The 17755-nt window shown below is 47.0% G+C and overlaps 1 protein-coding gene across 3 annotated transcripts in view; it reads left to right on the top strand.

Annotated features, from left to right (window-relative positions):
* Spock1 (SPARC (osteonectin), cwcv and kazal like domains proteoglycan 1) overlaps positions 1 to 17755 on the top strand; it is a 334854-nt gene that overhangs the window by 150799 nt on the left and 166300 nt on the right. For 2 of the 3 annotated variants that reach the window (XM_090325481.1, XM_090325482.1), the window contains one exon: positions 7309 to 7354. In XM_090325481.1, coding sequence (XP_090181607.1) covers positions 7309 to 7354 — 46 coding nt within the window. Of the gene's footprint in view, positions 1 to 6938; positions 7037 to 7308; positions 7355 to 17755 lie in introns of those variants that run through there. The other variant, XM_090325483.1, reaches the window with a different exon arrangement.

The following is a 17755-nucleotide window of genomic DNA, read 5'->3' on the forward strand; positions in this document are numbered from 1 at the left end:
CATGAAAGATGGGACATTTTCATAACAACACTGGTGGGTGGCTCATGTGAAGACGTCTGGCTAGCTAATGTTGTGAGAACTTGAAATTGTGGTATAATTGTGAAAAATGTTTATATTCCTTCCTGCAGTTTAATATGATTCTTTTATTTTTTTCCATTTATAATGCTTGCGTATTCAGGAAGTTGAGGTAGGTTTTTGACTTTTCCACTCTTTGTAGATGTAGTATCAAAATAGTTAAGACATAAAATGTAAATGGTATCCTAAATCTCAGATATCAGTGATAAATATTTGTTTGCCTTTGGTGAACCAGTACCTCACACATTTGTTTTTCATTGGTGTATTCAGGGGATACAATTTATCAAGTGCATATCAACAGTCCATTTACCGCTTTATCTTTTCTCATTAGTTACAGTACAAGTATGATTGTCAGTTATTATCTCTGTTTTACTGGTGGGTTATTTATTGAAAGAGCAGAGCAACTGACATTGTTATTTTCTAAATCATTTTGTCTAAGGCCTGCAGGACTTTCCCCTAAATGTCAGACCAATTTATCAAAGAATCACTCTCCTCTGCGTGAAAGTGATTTCCAGCGTGTGTGGGCACATACGCCCACCTGTCCTTATGCTCAGGGGAACCAGTTAGGGGAATTTCACAGGGATGCTCACAAAAGTTGGAAGGACCTCCCTTGTATTTGAGGCAGTTCAGGGAGGATTGCTCCCACAGGTGAGCTTGGCTCCTCCCTGCTCTGCAGTAGCCCGGGCTGGGGTGTGGGTGGTGACATGCGCACATCACAGTGTATTTCTGCGCCCAGCTCCCCCTCCCTGATGGACAGAGCTCTCTCTGGAGTGGTGCCCAGGAGGCCCCGTCACTGCCCACCTGGGCCCGGTGTGGAGGCCATGCCATTCAGAGCGATTCTCAATCACTGGGGCTCGTCCAAGACGTGAGTGGACGCAGCTCAGAGCCGAGTGGCTGTGTGGGAAGCCAGCCCCTCCTCAAGAAAGGCAGTGCTTTCTTTGTGCCTTGTAAGAAGTCTGGTGAGCGGGGTGACCATTCTCAAGTTCATAGGACCCGAAAAATGGCACCTTAGACGGTGCATGCTCCTGCAAGCAGCCATGTCAGGTGTGCTTCAGTTCTAATTTTGGGGACACTTCCCTTACCCAGTTCTTGGCCCTTTCTTCTCAGTCACGTAGCATGAACATGGAACAAACTGGCTTATACAGAGTCCCCTGGACAGCAGCTTTAGTTTTGAGCTTGTCTCCGTTGAGGGCTGTCTCCCAGAAGTGCCACGTCCCTACAGAGCAGAGACGTGTGTCCCCTGACTGGACAGCCACAGTCAGTCACTGCCTGGCCCCGCCCGGCTGCACTTTTCTCCCTTCCAGTCACTGCTCTCTTATACATCTCTGCCTGGTCAAGATAATGAGGCTCCTCTTCCCCCACCTTTCCTGGTTTTTTCAGGCTGGTAATTTGTATTATCTCAGGTAATCATCAGATGGAATGGCAGGGTTCAAACAGTTTAGCTAAAATATGTATGAAAGAGAAATTATCTGTTTCACGTGAGCTAAATGCCTTTGATCGGTGGCATCTGAGGCTGTGGTATATAATAAATCACCCTTCTTCCTCACAGCCAGCAGCCTGCACTTGGCTTTACTGAGTGGCTTCTGGCTGGCTCTGCCCGCCAGCACTTGCTCTGAGTTTGGTTTGGCATTCTTTGGAGCTTCAGTAGGGATCTCTTAAAAGGCAAGTCCTAGGAGGAGGAAGAGTAGTAGAACTTAGCTACTCAGGATGCTGAGATCTGCGGATCACAGGAGGAAACCGGTCACAGGCAGAAGGTTTGTGAGACTCTTACCTGCAGTTAACTAGCAGAGAGCCTGAAGCAGAGATGTAGCTCAAGTGGTAGAGCACCGGCTTCGATGGAGAAAGCCAGGTAAGTGAAGCCTCTGAGCTCAAGTCCAGTATGGGCAGGAAAGAAAGAAGGAAGAAAGGATAAGGGAAAGGTTGAAGATGACTGTCACAATGAAACCTCAGAGATATATGCTGGCAAGTTAAAAAAAAAAAAAGATAACTTGAAAGGCAAATACCTGGGCAATATCTGAGCTAAATGGCAGCTGTCCTGAGGCTGTGGCACAGGAACGTAAGACTCTCATTTGGTCAGGAACCGTAGATTTTACTGTTCATCGTGTCCATCCATGCCGAAGGGACTTGTTCCACTCACATTATAGCAGAAATGGTGTTGCCATCATTGCCTGTTAGGAATGCATAATGATTCCACTGGGCGCTGCATTGTAGAGTAGACGGCCCTTGGCATACTCAGACTTCCTTAACATCTGTGGAGGGTCCCGAGACCGGGACTCCAGTCCCTCCTGCAGCATGACGCAGTACTTACATGCTCCCACCCACTCTGAACTGACCAGTCGATTGCACAGAACGTTCACGGCAGGGCGCCGGGTAAATAATACTGTATTGTGTCGGGAATAATTACAAGATAAAAAAGTCCATAATGTTCAGTATTTTAGCATTTCTGATGGTAAAAGTGGAGCTGTGGATATAGAGAACTGACTGTGGGTGTATATATATAGAGAGAGAGAGAAAGAGGGGAGGAATGTTAATATACACTATGAGATACATATGCATATAGTATATGTGGTGGATACATCTTTCCCATAAACACTCATGAGAACAGAATAACTTTCATGTAATTGAAAACGTTCAACTAGTATCTTTGTGCCAGCTTCTGAGAGACAATATTTTTGTGACCCAGTAATTAGTGAGGTAAACGGAGAACTAGGATGTTTATTTATCTTGATCAGTTATGCAGTTCGTTTATTTAGTCAGTGGTAGGGCACTGAGCAATTTCTCTCAAGACTAACACTGCCTCTACCGCTTTGAGCCAGGGGTGAGCCAGAGTTTATTTTTATTTTAATGTATCAGTGGTCATACCACTCTCTGTCCTTTTCTCTGCCACGAGCACCCACCACCTTCTTCTTCTCCTAGACACACAAGGATTCATCACTTTCTTATTATGCTCATTCCGCTGACCTTTCACAATAAACCTACTGCCCTGGGATTCTTCATGATTCCAGACATCCAGTCAGTGTGCGCAAGCCTGAGCCTCTCTCTACATTTTGGCAGCCCCTACCAAGAGTTGGATAAATGATACAGTACATTGGACTTAGCTTTTCCCCAGAAAGCATTTTAGAATTCAGAGCAGGAGGGCTGGGCGTTTGGCCTAGTGGTAGAGTGCTTGCCTAACATGCACAAAGACCCGAGTTCGATCCTTGGCAGCACATACATAGAAAAACTTGAAATGGTGCTGAGGCTCAAGTGGTAGAGCTCTAACCTTGAGAAAGCCCACGGACAGTGCCCAGGCCCTGAGTTTAAGCCCCAGGACTGGCAAAAAATAAATCAGAGCAGGAATGTTCTCTGCCCTGTCTAAGAGAGGCCTGATGTAAGGTCTGCCGTGAACACAGTCCTGTCAGCGTCCCACATCGTTCAGTGTGGGTGACATGTGAATTGCAGTTACTGAGTTTAACAAATGACCTCTCTCCAGTGAGGGTTATATTTTAAAACATGAACTGTTGCTTGGCTCTTTGAAGGCTTTTCTACAGTTTCCATCATTAGGTGATAAAAATGGCTAGTCAAGAGGCCAGGTGAGCCTGAGGCCTTTACCTGACAAGCTTCATGTATTGTGCATACCTCTAACTACAGTCTTGAGTTTTGCCAGGTCCGGCTTGTCAGAGGTGAGGGCTCTAAAAGTCCCGGACATGGTTGGCGTTTGCATGGGACACTTTCCATTCAGTGTAGCTATGGGCTGGGGGGAGCAGACATGTAGTCTTCCATGGTGGGAACCGACAGAACCGCCCACAGCACATATGTGCTGTGTGCTTTTACATAGCTAGAGAGGAAACGGAAAGCTTCGCAGGTGCCGCCAGGGCCTTTGCCTCTGGAGAAGACACCACCACGGGCGTTGGCTCAGTGTTGGCGCCTGCCCACAGGATGCTGTCTGCGAGCGTCCTGACCCTTGCGTAGGACTAAGGACTGAGGCAGAGAAGATCCTCGGGAGGCCTGCCTCTGCCATGGCCGTCTTTTAGCATTGGCTTTTGCCTATGGTGCTTGGATGCCAGCTCCTGGGAGTTTCTCGCAGAGGCAGAGGGCGTGGTCCTGGCGCACTGTGTGGCTGGCTGGTAAACATAGGTGATCTCCTGTTCCCTGGCAGTCCATCCTCTGACCCAGACTGCTGCAGTGGTTGAGAGCTCTTCTCAGGTCCTTGTGATGTAGGGAGGGAGTTTCTACTGGCCACTCCCAGAGCTCTAACACCCCAGGACTGGCCACCTCCCTCCAGGGCTCATTGTTTGTGCTCTGGTGTCCTCAGAAACAGGGAAGAGCTTCCTTTCTCGGCAAGGCCTTGTAGGGCTAGGGGCTGTTGAAAGGGCTTAATTTACATACTGAGTTTTTCTTTCAAGATACACTTGTACGTTTTGTAGTAATTAGGCAGCATTGTTCCATTTGCTGGGAATTTTAACTATTCTGATGCTTATGTGTGCATTTAGAGGTTTCCCCTTTAAAAGGGTGATCTCCCCACCCAGATTCCATCCATATTCCCCGTGGGTTGAAGTCTCTGGAGAAGATGCCATTCTCCAGACTTGCTCAAACCTTCCTTGACTTCAAAGAGAATGTGTGACATTAAAGCAGAGGGAGCTGTCTTTGCTCCAGAGTTTCCCTGTTGGACTCACTGCTTGAGCTTCCAGGGACTCCCACGTTTCAGAACAGCACACTCAAGTAGAAAACACTTCCCAAGCTTCTCCTGCGGCCCTGGCACTGGGCGCTGCAGGAGCGTGTTGGAGAACACATGGGAAACGCATGCTTGTCCGGTGGTAACAGTGAGTTTGCCTTGCGTTCTTCCTGTTCTCAGCTTTGGTGAAGAGCAGACTCTGGGGATAATCCAGCACTCTGAGGCAGCCATTAACACTGAGAACTCCGGTGCCACGTTTCCTGCCTTTCTCCAGCCTGTAGCTTACAATCACTTAGTATTTAACAAGTGTGATTGACTGTTTTACGTTTTCCAAATAGTAGTTGTACTAAGGGGCTTCAATTCAACCTGTCATTTTATGAATACAATTTGTCTTGATTAATGTCCTCCCCCCACACCCATGCCTTCCAGTCACCTGGCTCCATTTCCACATTGCACCTTGAATACCATGAGTGTATCTGCCCACCCTTTCTCTCTCCATTCACATGTCCTCACTCCCTGTGCCCTCCCTCAGGATGGCACATGGGCCGGTTTCTTGGTATTCATTTTGTGTATAAGTTAGTTGTTCAAAGGAGTTCCACCATCCCAGTCCTCCCCTGCAAACGACGTTACTTTATTTATATTGCAGGTTTATACATCTAGACAGAAAACCCTGTGTGTATTGTCACATACAACACAATTCTGAAAGACTCAGTTGGAATTTAAGTAAAAAATGGAGATTTTTCTCTTTCTCTTTTTTTTGTTTGCATTTGGACTCAGTCCTTTGTGCTCTTGCTTGGCTTTCTTGCTTATAGCTAATGCTTTACCACTTGAGCATGCCTACAGCCCTGCTTTTGGCTGGTAAATGGGATAAGAATCTCATCAGCTTTTCTGTACAGACTGGTTTTGAACTGTGATCCTCTAGTTCTCAGCCTCGTGAATAGCTAGGATGAGAGGTGTGAGCCATCAGCTCCCAGTTGGGAATGGGACATTTCATGGCCTGGATCTCAAGAAGTGTAGGCCAGGAAGAGGACCAGTTAAGCCATAAAATTAAAGCCAAGGAAAAGTGGGCCGATTCCTAAGAGTTAAAAATAGTTTAATGCAGACTCTCCAGGATCCAGAGAAACCTGTTCATGTTTATTCATGCTCTGGAAAAAACGGAATCACTGGCCAAGAAGCAATATGTTCTGCTTTTCCTCTAAACCCAGTTTCCTCAAATCTATTTAAGGGCTTAGGTGGACTCAACAAGGATCTAATAAAGCCAGGTAATTGAACGACACGGAGCCAGTGGGATTCACAGGAGATTGTGGGGGAGATAAACTGCAGCAGGAGACAGCATGGACAATATTTTAAACTAATTGTGCACTTTGATGTAAATTAACTTTGCCAGAAGAGAACCGGACAGCTTTTTGAGAGTGTGATAAGCATGCCTAGTGCCTGTAGCAAAGACACGAGATAATAATTGAAGGGAGGGAAATGCTGGGGGTGGTGCAGAGACCCTTTGCAGGCTGATGGCTCTCCAGCTCGTGGCTGTTGCGTGTCGCTGGCAGTGGTGTCCTGGGCAGCGGTGGGGTCAGCTCAGCACACAGTGGCTGTTTGCAATGGCAGGGTCGCCTGAAGTGAGGAGGAAGTCAGGTGCCAGGGGCTTCGGTCTGTCATCCTAGCTACTCAGGAGGCAGACTGAGATCTGAGGATCATGGTTCAAAGTCAGCCTGGATAGGAAAGTCTGTGAGACTCTTATCAACAGCTACCCACCAAAAAGCTAGAGGTGGTGGTGTGGCTCAAGGAGTAGAGTACCAGCCTTGAGTAAAAAGAGCTGTGTAGGGTCAGGAGTGTGGCTTCATGGTAGAGTGGCCTGACGTGCATGAAAGATTCTTCAGTACCACATACACAGAAGAAAACGGAGGTGGTGCTGTGGCTCAAGTGGTAGAGCTCTAGCCTCGAGAAAGCCCAAGGACAGTGCTCAGGCCCTGAGCAATACTTGCCACCAACCGTGCGTGCAAGAGAGACGTGTTTATACATGGACCAAATCGCTCAGCCTTTGCCTTTCCAGCCTTCCATGGCAGGAAGAGTGGGTGTTAAGCTAACTATGCATCGTGGGTCATTCCAGCATTTGAACGGTCTCTGCGTAGGTTTGGTCGAGTGCTGGAAAACTGAAACTGTGCATGAGGAGATGCCAGTCCCCATGTGACAGAAATGTTGACAGCAGAATTATCAGCTGTTACAGACACAGAGGATTAATCTTCAGGGAGAGTGGCCAGGCATCACCTGAGGTCTTAACTGAGAGCAGATTCCACTGGCATGGAGAAGGTGTCTGGGCGTACATACCAAACTACAAGAGCATTGCTGCTGCCATTCTGAGGCAAAATGGTTCCTCTCCTCAGTGTCTGGAAGATAGGAATTTGACAAATAAATTCGTCTTTGGACTTGCATGTGTATGCCTGCTTGGGGAAAGAATTCTAAACCATGAGTATTTGCCTTTGTGTATTTGGGAAATGGAGAGAAAGGCAAGCTGGCAGGCAGTCCTCTGAGAAGCTTTCTGAAACCTGACGTTTGTTTTTTTTTTGTTTTTGCTTTTGTAGGATGATTATTTCAGAAACTGGAATCCCAACAAGCCCTTTGACCAAGGTAGGAGATGCCTCATGTCTTGCTGTCTGGTGTGCGGAAAATGCTGTCTTGCATTTGTTTCCTGACATGTTGAGCTAAATCTCTCACAAAAGCAGCTAGCTCCTTATTTGCTTGACTATGGGGACTCAATTGAGTGGGATGGTAGAAATTATTTTCTCAAATTGGTTATTTGTATTTGTCTGTGGTTATATCTAGCACAGATTTAAATCATTTTTTTTGAAATCGAATTGACTGGTACAATTATTGATTGCTTTTTTTAAAATAGTGAAATGGTTATCAGATTTACCTAGAGAGTTGTGGGCTGTGTATAGGTTTTTATTCCTGGAACCTACTGTACCTAGGGTTGCCATAAAAACGAAGCTTCCTTTGTTTGAAAAATAAAAGTCCATTGCTGGGAGATTTTTTTTTTCAAGGTCATTGGGATTTCATGTGTCAAATGACTTATTCATGGTTTCTGAAGCCTGCTTGGATGTTGGCTCTCTGATTTGATCGCATGGGTTTATGTCTGGCTCTTCGAGGGCTCTGTCCACTGGTGTCAGGAAGCAGAGAACCACTTTCATGATGTAAATCACTCACCATGGTGTGTGTGTGTGTGTGTGTGTGTCTGTGTGTGTGTCCCACAGTGAATCTGTTCTCATTGTTCCCTGTGGCGCATACTGGGGCCCCAGGTCTATACCAAACAAAGCTGCTTCTTAAACCCAGAGGAAAACAATGCCCCAGCAGGTGCAGGAGGGTTTGGGTTTGGCTTCCAAGAAACCTCCGCTTGCATGGTGGATGTGATTATGGTGGTAGGACCCGAAAAGAGGCTCTAGAAATGGTGGAAGGTGCCCTTTCTTCCCTCTCTTGCCCGATGTCCTTACCTTGAGGTCCCAGAGACCTGTGCCACATGATCACACCAGGCCTCACAGCCACTTTAACAGACTAGGGCTTTGAACAGTCCCACCCACCACGCCGATAGTGAAATTTCCACCTACAAGTTTATCACATGCCTGGAAGTTGTGTAATGTTTTACTTATTCATGCATCCCTGCCACTATCTATTCATTCATGGATATTTATTGAGCTCTCACTGTTTGCACAGCCCCAAGCCAGTTACTAGGAGAGAGCAGAACTGTTGGAATGCCTGCCCTGGAGCAGGTCAGAGTGATAGGGAGAGAGACCTGTCCGTGCTTTCAGTGGGATGTGCTAATGGATCTGATGTAGGACTGTGCAGTCTCGATGGGATAGGTGGGGTCACTGTGGTGTGTGTATGAAAGAGTGGGGAGGGGTGGGAAGAGTGTACAAGAGAGCTTTCCTCTATTCAGGCTGTATATGTCAGCCTCTTAACACACACAAAACCATAGTTTGGGAATTTTCTATGAAACATTACCAGTTATTTATTTTTTGACAGTACTGTAATTTGAATTTAGAGACTTTGCTAGGCAGGTGGCCTACCTCGTGAGCCACACTCGTAACCCTTTTTGCTTCCTCTTCCCCACTTCCCAGTGGGCTCTTGCTTTTTCTGTCCAAGCTACCTGGTCCGTGTTGTCCTGTCTTAAACATTATCCACAATAGCTGAGGTAACACCCGTATGCCACTGTGTCCAGCTTTTTGTTGCTTGAAACAGAGGTCTCAAACTTTTCACCTGTGGTGGCCCTAAACCATGATTCTTCCCAATCTCATTTCCTGAGTAGGTAGAAATGGTGGCACAAGCTACCATACTGGCTTTTGAGATATAACCCTTCATGGATGAAGAAGGCTTGGCCACGCGGACAGCAAATTCCCTGTCTAGACCCAATGGATGAGGCTCTCAGCACACCTGCCAGCACTTGGGAGAGCAACTTGACCAGGAATTACCCAGAACTGATGTGTTGTTTTTTTTTAGGTAAGAGCCAGAAATGAGGTCAAGCCAGTAATAGCATCCCATTTCCTCTTTGTCCAGACTTTCAAACAAACTAGGAAACTCTTCATTTAAGCTAATGTCTGCAGGAGATGAGATGCCTGAAGGTGGTTGTCCATTCCTACTTGGGGTGTAACAGGTTACTCCCCTGGATTTGGCTAGACAGAAACGGGAGTGTCTAAGAGAACCTGTTATTTAATTCAGCTTAGGTTAAAGAAATCTAGGTAAGGATTTTTCTGTCCTGGGAGTGGCCGCTAGTATGCTGAGTAGAACTAGCACTGCTTTCTTTTGCCTAGTTCTGCAGGTGTGAAAAGTAGATCTGTTCAGAAATGATGGGGTATAATTGGGGGCCCCAACTGAAAAACATATTCAGAGTGTCAGTGGTGAGTACAGGCTAGTCTGGGGTTCAGGGGGCTTCTAGGTGGCTGTGAGCTTAAGCAGTAGGACAGAAGAGGGAAGGAAGGGCCAGCCTGGGCCATGCTGCTCTAGTGCTGTCACAGAGGCCATGTGAGGTGGGATTTAAAGGGTATTCCATGCCAGTGTCCCACTGTTTGCAGTCTGGAGCCACAGAAAGTTTCCAAGCAGGCAAGTGACACGATAATGGTGTTTAATTGGTGACTCAACAGGTGTGACCAGGTGTGTCAGACCCAGTCCTGTAGGATGCCGGGTGACTCTGAATCCTGCCATCCACGGCAGCAAGTCCTGCGCTGTGTCTGCAGCAGGCGGTTAGGGATGTAGGTTGGCCTCTGATGTGTCCTGAAGTTTTGCTCTTCTTGGGTGTGGGCATGGGCAGTTACTGAACTGCCCCTGCTCTCTGCTTGTTTGCCGAAGTTTGAACAACAGGCTTTCAAGGAGCTGGTGCTTAGTTAGCATCATGTCATCCACCGATTCCCCGGCAGAGAGGTTCTGTGTTCACCCCGGGCTCTAAAATGAGGCCCCGAGCGAATGGTCAATGCTCCTCAGGGGAATAAACTAGCTGTCAGCTCCAGGTTATCAGGGGTCCTTTCCATTTAGAGTCTAAGAGCACGTCCTTTTGTGTTGCACTGATTTAATGCTAGAGTTCACAGAAGAGATGGAGAGTTCAAAACTGAAGGGAGCAATGGTTCTCTCAGGTGCTGGACTTCCTTTGTGAGGTCCACGGGGAGAGGTAGTTCCCGCAGAGTGTGTGGCGGGCTTCTGGGTCGGGGTAGCCAGGTTTCCTCCTGCCGGGCTCCTGGACGGACCTCTGACGCTTGGCCCCGGAGGCAACCGCTCGCCTTTCTCTCTCCCCGCTGGAGCCAGCCAGGGGCTCAGTCAGGCCAGCACTTCTTGAGGAGAGCACTGGTCCTGCACGTGGATGGACCACGGCATGTGCTCCGCTCATCTGGCGATTCATCCTGCTGGTTACAGCTCCCAGGACATGTTTACCTGTGAAAGCACTTTCACTCTGTCCCTTTCCAGCTTTGCCTTCGAGCTCCTGTTTCTGGTTCTGGTTTTTGGTTTTTTTTTTATAGGACTAGGGTTTGAACTCGGGGCCTCACACTTGCTAGGCAGACACTCTGTCCTTAAGCCACATATTAGCTTTCTTTGAACTGGTTATTTTGAAATACAGGATCTATTTGTTTTTTTTGTTTTTTTTTTTTTTTTGTTCTTCTAGGCCAGTCTCAACTGTGATCCTGTTGAGGTTTCCCATAGCTAGGAAGCGGGCCTCTACCACCGTGCCTAGCTCTCTAGGTAGGGAGGGAGTCTCTTGAGCTTTCTTCCCGGGGTTGGCCTATCTCAGATTCCTACATTGCCAGGGTGACAGGCACAGCCAGCGTCACTCAGCTGTTGATTGAGGCGGGCCTCGCACACTTTTTGCCTGGGCTCAGTGAATGGTTATCCTTCCAGCTCTGCCTCTTAGGAGCTGGGGCAACAGGTGTGAGCCACCAGGGCCTAGCTGGAGCATCTGTTTGTGTACTGATTTTGCACCTTCTACGTGGCCTTGGGCCCAGGAATGCGATTTCCAAGATTTCAAACTTGATTATCAATTACCACCCCCCCTTGTGGATTTAGACAGTTATCTCAACTTTTCTGATTCTAAGCCTTCCCATGTGGAAAGCCTATGATGATAGTACTTCAACAAAAAACATGGAGGACATGCAAGGGATCAATACCTATGATTCTTTTCACGCCTTCCTCTGCCTCTTAGCTGTCTCTCCCCATGGCTTCCCTCCTTACCCACACAGGCTTTGTTCCTTTTTCCCATGTGTTGGCCTCCAGAGCTGAGGAACCCCAAGGCTTCGGGCTAAGTCCGTGCTGGCCTGGCCCCCAGTAGGTCCCATCAGGGCTGCAGACCAGGTCTCTTTGATTAGAGCAGAAGAGGTTTGGGTTTTTAGTGTCTCCATTCATCTCATAAGTAGCACCCAAGTGCTTGATGTTGGCAACAGACCACACTGAGGAAGACCCCCCTCCCCCGTGGCACATCCTAGTTGCTGTTGCTGGCAAATCCATTCATCACATAGGCGTGGAGTGTGGGAGCTGGGCTGTGGCGCCGTCACTTGCACAAGTGTGGGTAGGGGTGGGAGAGGGGTGGGAATGGGGCTGGTCTGGTCTGCATTTGAACAGGTCACTTTGCTCTAGTGCAGCTTTGGTCACAACTTGGCCTTAGATATTCAGTGCCTTTGATCTTCCAGTTTGCATGCTCAGAGCCTGCCTAGTGACAGTCACCCCCAGGCATTGACCGGGGTGTCCCATTTCCTCTCTTGCTCTGAGTGAGTTGGCCTGTTGAGGACTGTTACTACGAAGTGGGAAGAAAGGTACAACTGGTTGAACCACATTGCTGTTGTAAAAAAAAAATAAACAGCTTGCTTTGGAGATTTTCAGAATGGATATTGCCCAAGCTGCAAAGCGAGTTGTTTCAGGAAAAGAAATCTGAACCGTCCTCATAAATGTCTGTTGAGGAAGCAGAAGCAGGTGTTTGGCTGGTGGTTACACCTGGCGATTGGAAAGGTGGTTGGTGTGTGCCCATGCATGTAAACCCTACTTTATGTTAAGGTGGAATCGGGACCACATGAAGACGTCGGGGCGGGGGGGATACAATGCCAAGTTCCCAGGTTCTCCATTAGAAGCATGGTCCACTGTGGCAGCTCACTCAGGTCTTAGTGTATGAAACTTCCCTTGCTGAGACCACCCACGTTAGGGAGCAAGGGCGGGTGAGATTCAGGGTGACTCCTTTCAAGTCAAAATAAATGCACCTTGTAGGCAAAATGGGTGACCCTGGCTTTAATTAGGGTTCCCATTTCTCCTCCAAGGAGAACACTAGTCATTCAGCCACAGCCCCACCCTCGGCTTTTGCTAGTGATTCTCAGAGCAATGTAGGAGTACGCCCATTAGAATGGCTTTCCAGAGAGTCAGAGGCCCCATTCCTGCACCCTGTTTACTTGAATAGAAGAAGAACATCCTTGACCTTTCTGACTCCCAATCTATTACACTAACATTCTGGCAAGCTGCAGTCCTGACCGTGGCCTTGGACTGTGCGGAGGCTGCAATTCTGCAACTCAGAAGGGGAGAGTGCTTCCCACGTCCCGGCTGCCTCTGGACCCACAGCCCAGAGGATTCCTGCAGGGTTGACATTTTGCTGAGATTTTTAAGGAGCACAGGGAGAAGAAATTGCTTTTTTTTCAAAATTATTCCTTAGGAATGATTTTTTCCCCCCTCCAGATGAACATAAAATGTTACAGGATGGGTTTAATAGAAATCTCCCATCTCTGCCACCTTCCTCTTGAGGTGGACTTAAGCCTCATTTCTCAAGAAACCTCTGATTTGCATTCATAAGGCCTCGGACAATTTATTTCTTTGTTTTCAAAAGATCCTTCCCCAAGCCCTAGAGCTGTTGATTCGCAGAGGCAGCTGGCCTGGTGTGTGGGAAGCATGCTGATCGTCTTCTCCTGGTTCCTTCGTGTTGGATGCATGGGTCCCTCGCCCTGATCTACCTTTCCTCAGCGTTTCTGGAGATGCTTTTTCTACTACAGTGCTGCTTAGTTACATGAACCCCTCTCCAGGAGGCCATGACACATTCCCGGAACCAGCAGTGCTTCTGTGACTAGCTTCTGACAAGAAGTTTCTGTTTGGAAAAAAAACATGTGGAGTACGATTTTTTTTAAAGTTTAAACTCAATTCTGGCAGAGAAGACAGAAGATAGAATTCAAATACTGCTGTGTTCCTGCCCAACTCTGTCTCTCTGCTTTGAAGTCAGATTGAGTTCAAAGTTTCCTCTTTCTTCTTTGGCTAGCTTTCCCTGTTTGCTTATTTAAGAGAAATTAAGCAGATGTGTAGGAGTGAAATCCCATGGTTGATCCTTCTTGGTCTTCTTCCTCATTTATATAACGATCATGAATTTACTTTTCCATCCCAGGCCATGTCTAGAAATAGTTTCATCTTATATGCATTCACAAATTGTCTTAAATTTTAAATACCTGTATACATACATACCTAAGTGCATACACACACATGGTTCTGGAACTGTAACTCAGGCCTCACACCCATTCTGCTTGTTTGCTTGCTCAATTGGCACTCTCCCACCATGCCACTGCCTTATTTTGCTGATTCCTTGGAGATACTGTTTCATGGGCTTTGCTGTCCCCTGGGTGGCTTTGAACCTTAGTTAGGATTACATATGTCAGGACCAATGCTCAACTCTTAAGTTACATAGTTTTGTTGTTATTTTTGTTTTTGTGTTGGTCCTGGGCTTGAACTCAGGGCCTTGCACTCTCACTCAGGGCCTCGCGCTCTCACTCAGGCTCCTGGCTGATGCTTTGTTACTTAAGCCATGCCTCCATCTAGGTTTTTTGCTTGTTAATTGGAGGTCGAGTCTCAGAGACTGTCCTCCCTGGGCTGGTGTCTAACCTTAGTCACCCATGGTCACCCTGTATCTAAGATAAGAGGCCTGAGTCACCAGTGCTTGCCTTCAAGTGTCTTCTTGATTTCAGATTCCCTTTCTGTGAAATAAAGGGCTTTCCTTGGTGGTTCCTGACACGTTTGCCATCTTGAGAGTTAAGTTCAGGCAACATGGCTTTTGGTGTGTTTTCTCATAAAGGAAGGCAAAGCTAACAAATTGGGAGTCTAATGCTCTTATTTCCAAGGTTACAGTTTAACCAATGAGGTATGAACTTAACTTCAATAAAACCAGTGGAATTAAATGGACCTTTTAGCCACCAGTGGGGAGGGAGATTTAGCATCAGTAGGGGAAAAGCCAAAGAAAGACGTGCTTTCCCAGGATTAGAAGGTTCACGCTCAGACCCCGGTGATCCCTTTAACTCGCTGGATTCCTCGACTTACCTCATCTTGACTTTGTCATCTGCAGAGTTGGACCAACCATACAGGTCTTGTCAGGTGCTGTGAGGCATGTTCTTTTATTTTGTTTAGGGTTTAAAATTTGGGGGCTGGCACTGCCCATGAGCTTTTTTTTTTTTTTGTCCTCAAGTCTAGTGCTCTACCACTTGAGCCATAGCTCCACTTTTTTTTTGGGGGGGGGGAGGTGGCTAATTGGCTTAGCTGTTTCCTGCAGAGGCTGGCTTTGAACCACTATGCTTGTCAGATCTCAGCTTCCCTGGCTTGGCTTACAGATGGGAGCCTCTGGCACCTGGCAGTGAGGTGTGTGTCCCTTCCAGTCCAGTCAGTCCTGCCAGGCTCAGCTGCGTACGCTGTTTCCTCTGCATGCCAGGGGCCAGTGCAGGTATTCCATGTTCCGGCATTGCGCTAGCTTCCCAGTGGACTCTGGCTCTGTGGCCCCTTTCCCTAAACTCAAGAGCAGAAGCCATTCCAGGTGGTATCTCCCTTTGGGGGTTCAGGGGATCCCCAGAGTAGTCCGATTCACCATGCAGTTATGGGCCTGGGGCTTTTGGCATGGTCAATCCCCCTTTATTACCATTCCCCTAACTCATGGTTAGTTCTGTCAAAAGAGAAAAAAAAATACCTGCTATTCCACTTGCTAGGAAGAACAACAGCCCCTGAATTAATTATGGAGTATTTGTTGACTTTTAATGAACTAGCTTTGGTTTAGGTAAATTCTCAATAGGGTAACAAATATCAGCTGAATTTTCAAAGGGGTCGATAGTGCCGTGTAAATTTTTTCTTACTGGAGATTGTGGATCCGCATGTGTCACAGTAGGGAGAGAACTGCTTCCAGCACTTGCGGAATCCCCTTCATGTCCATGCCTGAGAAAGGAGGGCTTCGCTTACTGAAGTCATCGGGGGTACCACATGGAGGGTGATGGCTGGAAGGCTGTGTATGCTTGTCCAGTGTCCGATCATCACGGGTGAACGGTGATGTGATCTGCTGGGAGACCAGTGAGCAGGATCGGGATTTGGACTCAGTCCCTCCTCGCCCCTTTGGTAGCCCTGCGTGCCAAGGCAGGTGCCTGTCTTCTCTGAGCCTGTTTCCTGACCTGTTAGACAGATACTTCCCCCCATTATCCTTTCTGGTCCGGCTCCCCCCTTGCTCCTTACTACCTCCATCTTCCCAAGTAGAGTGCCCTCATCTACTTTTACTCTCACCGCTCCCTCCTTCCCTCCCTCCTTCCCTCCCTTCTCACCAGGTCCTGGGGTTGGTTGAACTGTCCTTGGTCTTTCTCAAGGCTAGAGCTCTACCACTTGAGCCACAGCACCACTTCTGGCTTTTTTTTCCCCTATGTATGTGGTACTGAGGAATCAAACCTGGGTCTTTGCGCATGCTAGACAAGCACTCTGTCACTAGGCCAAACTCAACAGTCCCATCTGTTTTCTTTTTAAATCTTGATTCTGTACACAACAGAAACCATACAGTATTTCTCTTTCTGAATCTAGCTGAATTTGCTAAACATGATGATTTTCGGTTCTGTCCATTTTCCTACAAATGACACGATCTCGTTCCTCTGTATGAGTGGATAGTATCTTGTTGTGTATATATAATAGCATGCTGTCTGTATCCAGTCCTCTATCAGTGGACGCCTTGGTGGACTCCCTAACTGGGCGAATAGTGCCACACAAAACATGGCAGATAAACTAAACATGGCACGCAGGTATCTGTTGTGGTTCCTGTAGACATATGCCCTGGAATGGGATACCAGAATCTCAGCAGAGTGTTATTTTTTCCTATTCACGTATTTATTTATCTTTGTGCAGTACAGCACAAAGTACTCAAGGCTTCGAACTTGCTAGGCAAGGCTTTTGATCACCATGCCGTAGTTCCAGTCCTATTTGTGATATTTCTGAGTAGTCAGTCCCCCCCCCCCTCCCGCCATGTCCCTGGTAGCGGCACTAGTTTGGGTTTCCACCAAGTGTGTAGAACAGTTCCTTTTCTTCCACATCCTCACCGGCATTTGACTGTCTAGATGACGGGCATTCTAGTGTGGAACATTCCTTCATGTAGTTATTGGTCCTTTGTAGTTCTTTTAAGGAATGTGTCTTTATTATTATTTTTTTTACCCATTGATTATTGAGTATTTGGTCTTTTAGTTCTTTGTGTGTTCTAGATATTACTCTCCTGTCAGGTGATAGGTGGCAAAGATTGTCCTCCAGTTTTTAGAGTGTTTACTCTGGTAATTTATCCTTTGCTGTACAGAAGCTTCTTAATTTGATACAGTCCCACCGATCACTTCTTGCTCTTATTTCCGGAGATACCTACATTGTATTCAGAAAGGCATTCCCTAGACCTGTATCTTCAAGAGATTTCTGTGTTTTCATGTATAGTTTTAGGTTTTACATTAAGGCCTTTGATCCATTTTGGATTGATTTTTGTACCAGGTGAGAGGGGTCTAGTTTCATCTTCCTACACAAGGACATTCAGTAATATTATGAAATTTATTGCCCTGAGATAGGGTTTGCAAACCAGCTCAGACTTACCACCACCAACACAATATGGAACCAAGCTTTGGCCAAAGATTGAGACTGACTCTGCCTTATTACAAGCAGTGCAGCAAGGAATCAAGCTCTGGCTGAAGATGGAGGACTGAAGTTTTGTTTTGAAGTCTGAAGGATCTTAGCACTTTTTGATGTGTTTACTTATTCCATCAGAGTATAAGCTAATTGATGTATTAATGATTGGGTCAAGTACTTCCTGGGATTGGGTGCTGCTGTTTTTGTAGCTATGTAGCTGAGAGAAAACTCCAGGAAATAAAATCAGCCAGAGGCTGCCTTTGAGATGCCCTGAGAGCAACATCATCTTGGCATTGTCAGCACTTCCTAAGTAAAGGTCAAGACAAGGATCCTAGAGCTATCCAAGGATGGGTAGCTGTTTGGTGGTGGCTTGCAGGCTGCATTTGCAATAGAGGAAAAGGTCTCTTCTGATTTTAGGGTGATAGATATGAGATTAGATAAACCCATATTCACTTGAGGCTCTTATAGCAAAATACCAAAGGCTACAGTTTATAAATAACAAGCATGGTCTCGTGGTTTCCTCGATCTATGAACCAGCCCGGCTGGCCTCTGGTAAGGGCTCTGCTTTCTTATGGGTTGTATGAGGTAGCTACCTCCGCATGACTTCACATGGGAGAAGGAGAGTCAGAGAATTCTCTGGGGTTCCTT

This window comes from Megascapheus bottae, chromosome 38 (genome assembly GCF_031878675.1).
Source record: "Megascapheus bottae isolate mThoBot1 chromosome 38, mThoBot2.hap1, whole genome shotgun sequence".
Classification (NCBI taxonomy): domain Eukaryota; kingdom Metazoa; phylum Chordata; class Mammalia; order Rodentia; family Geomyidae; genus Megascapheus; species Megascapheus bottae.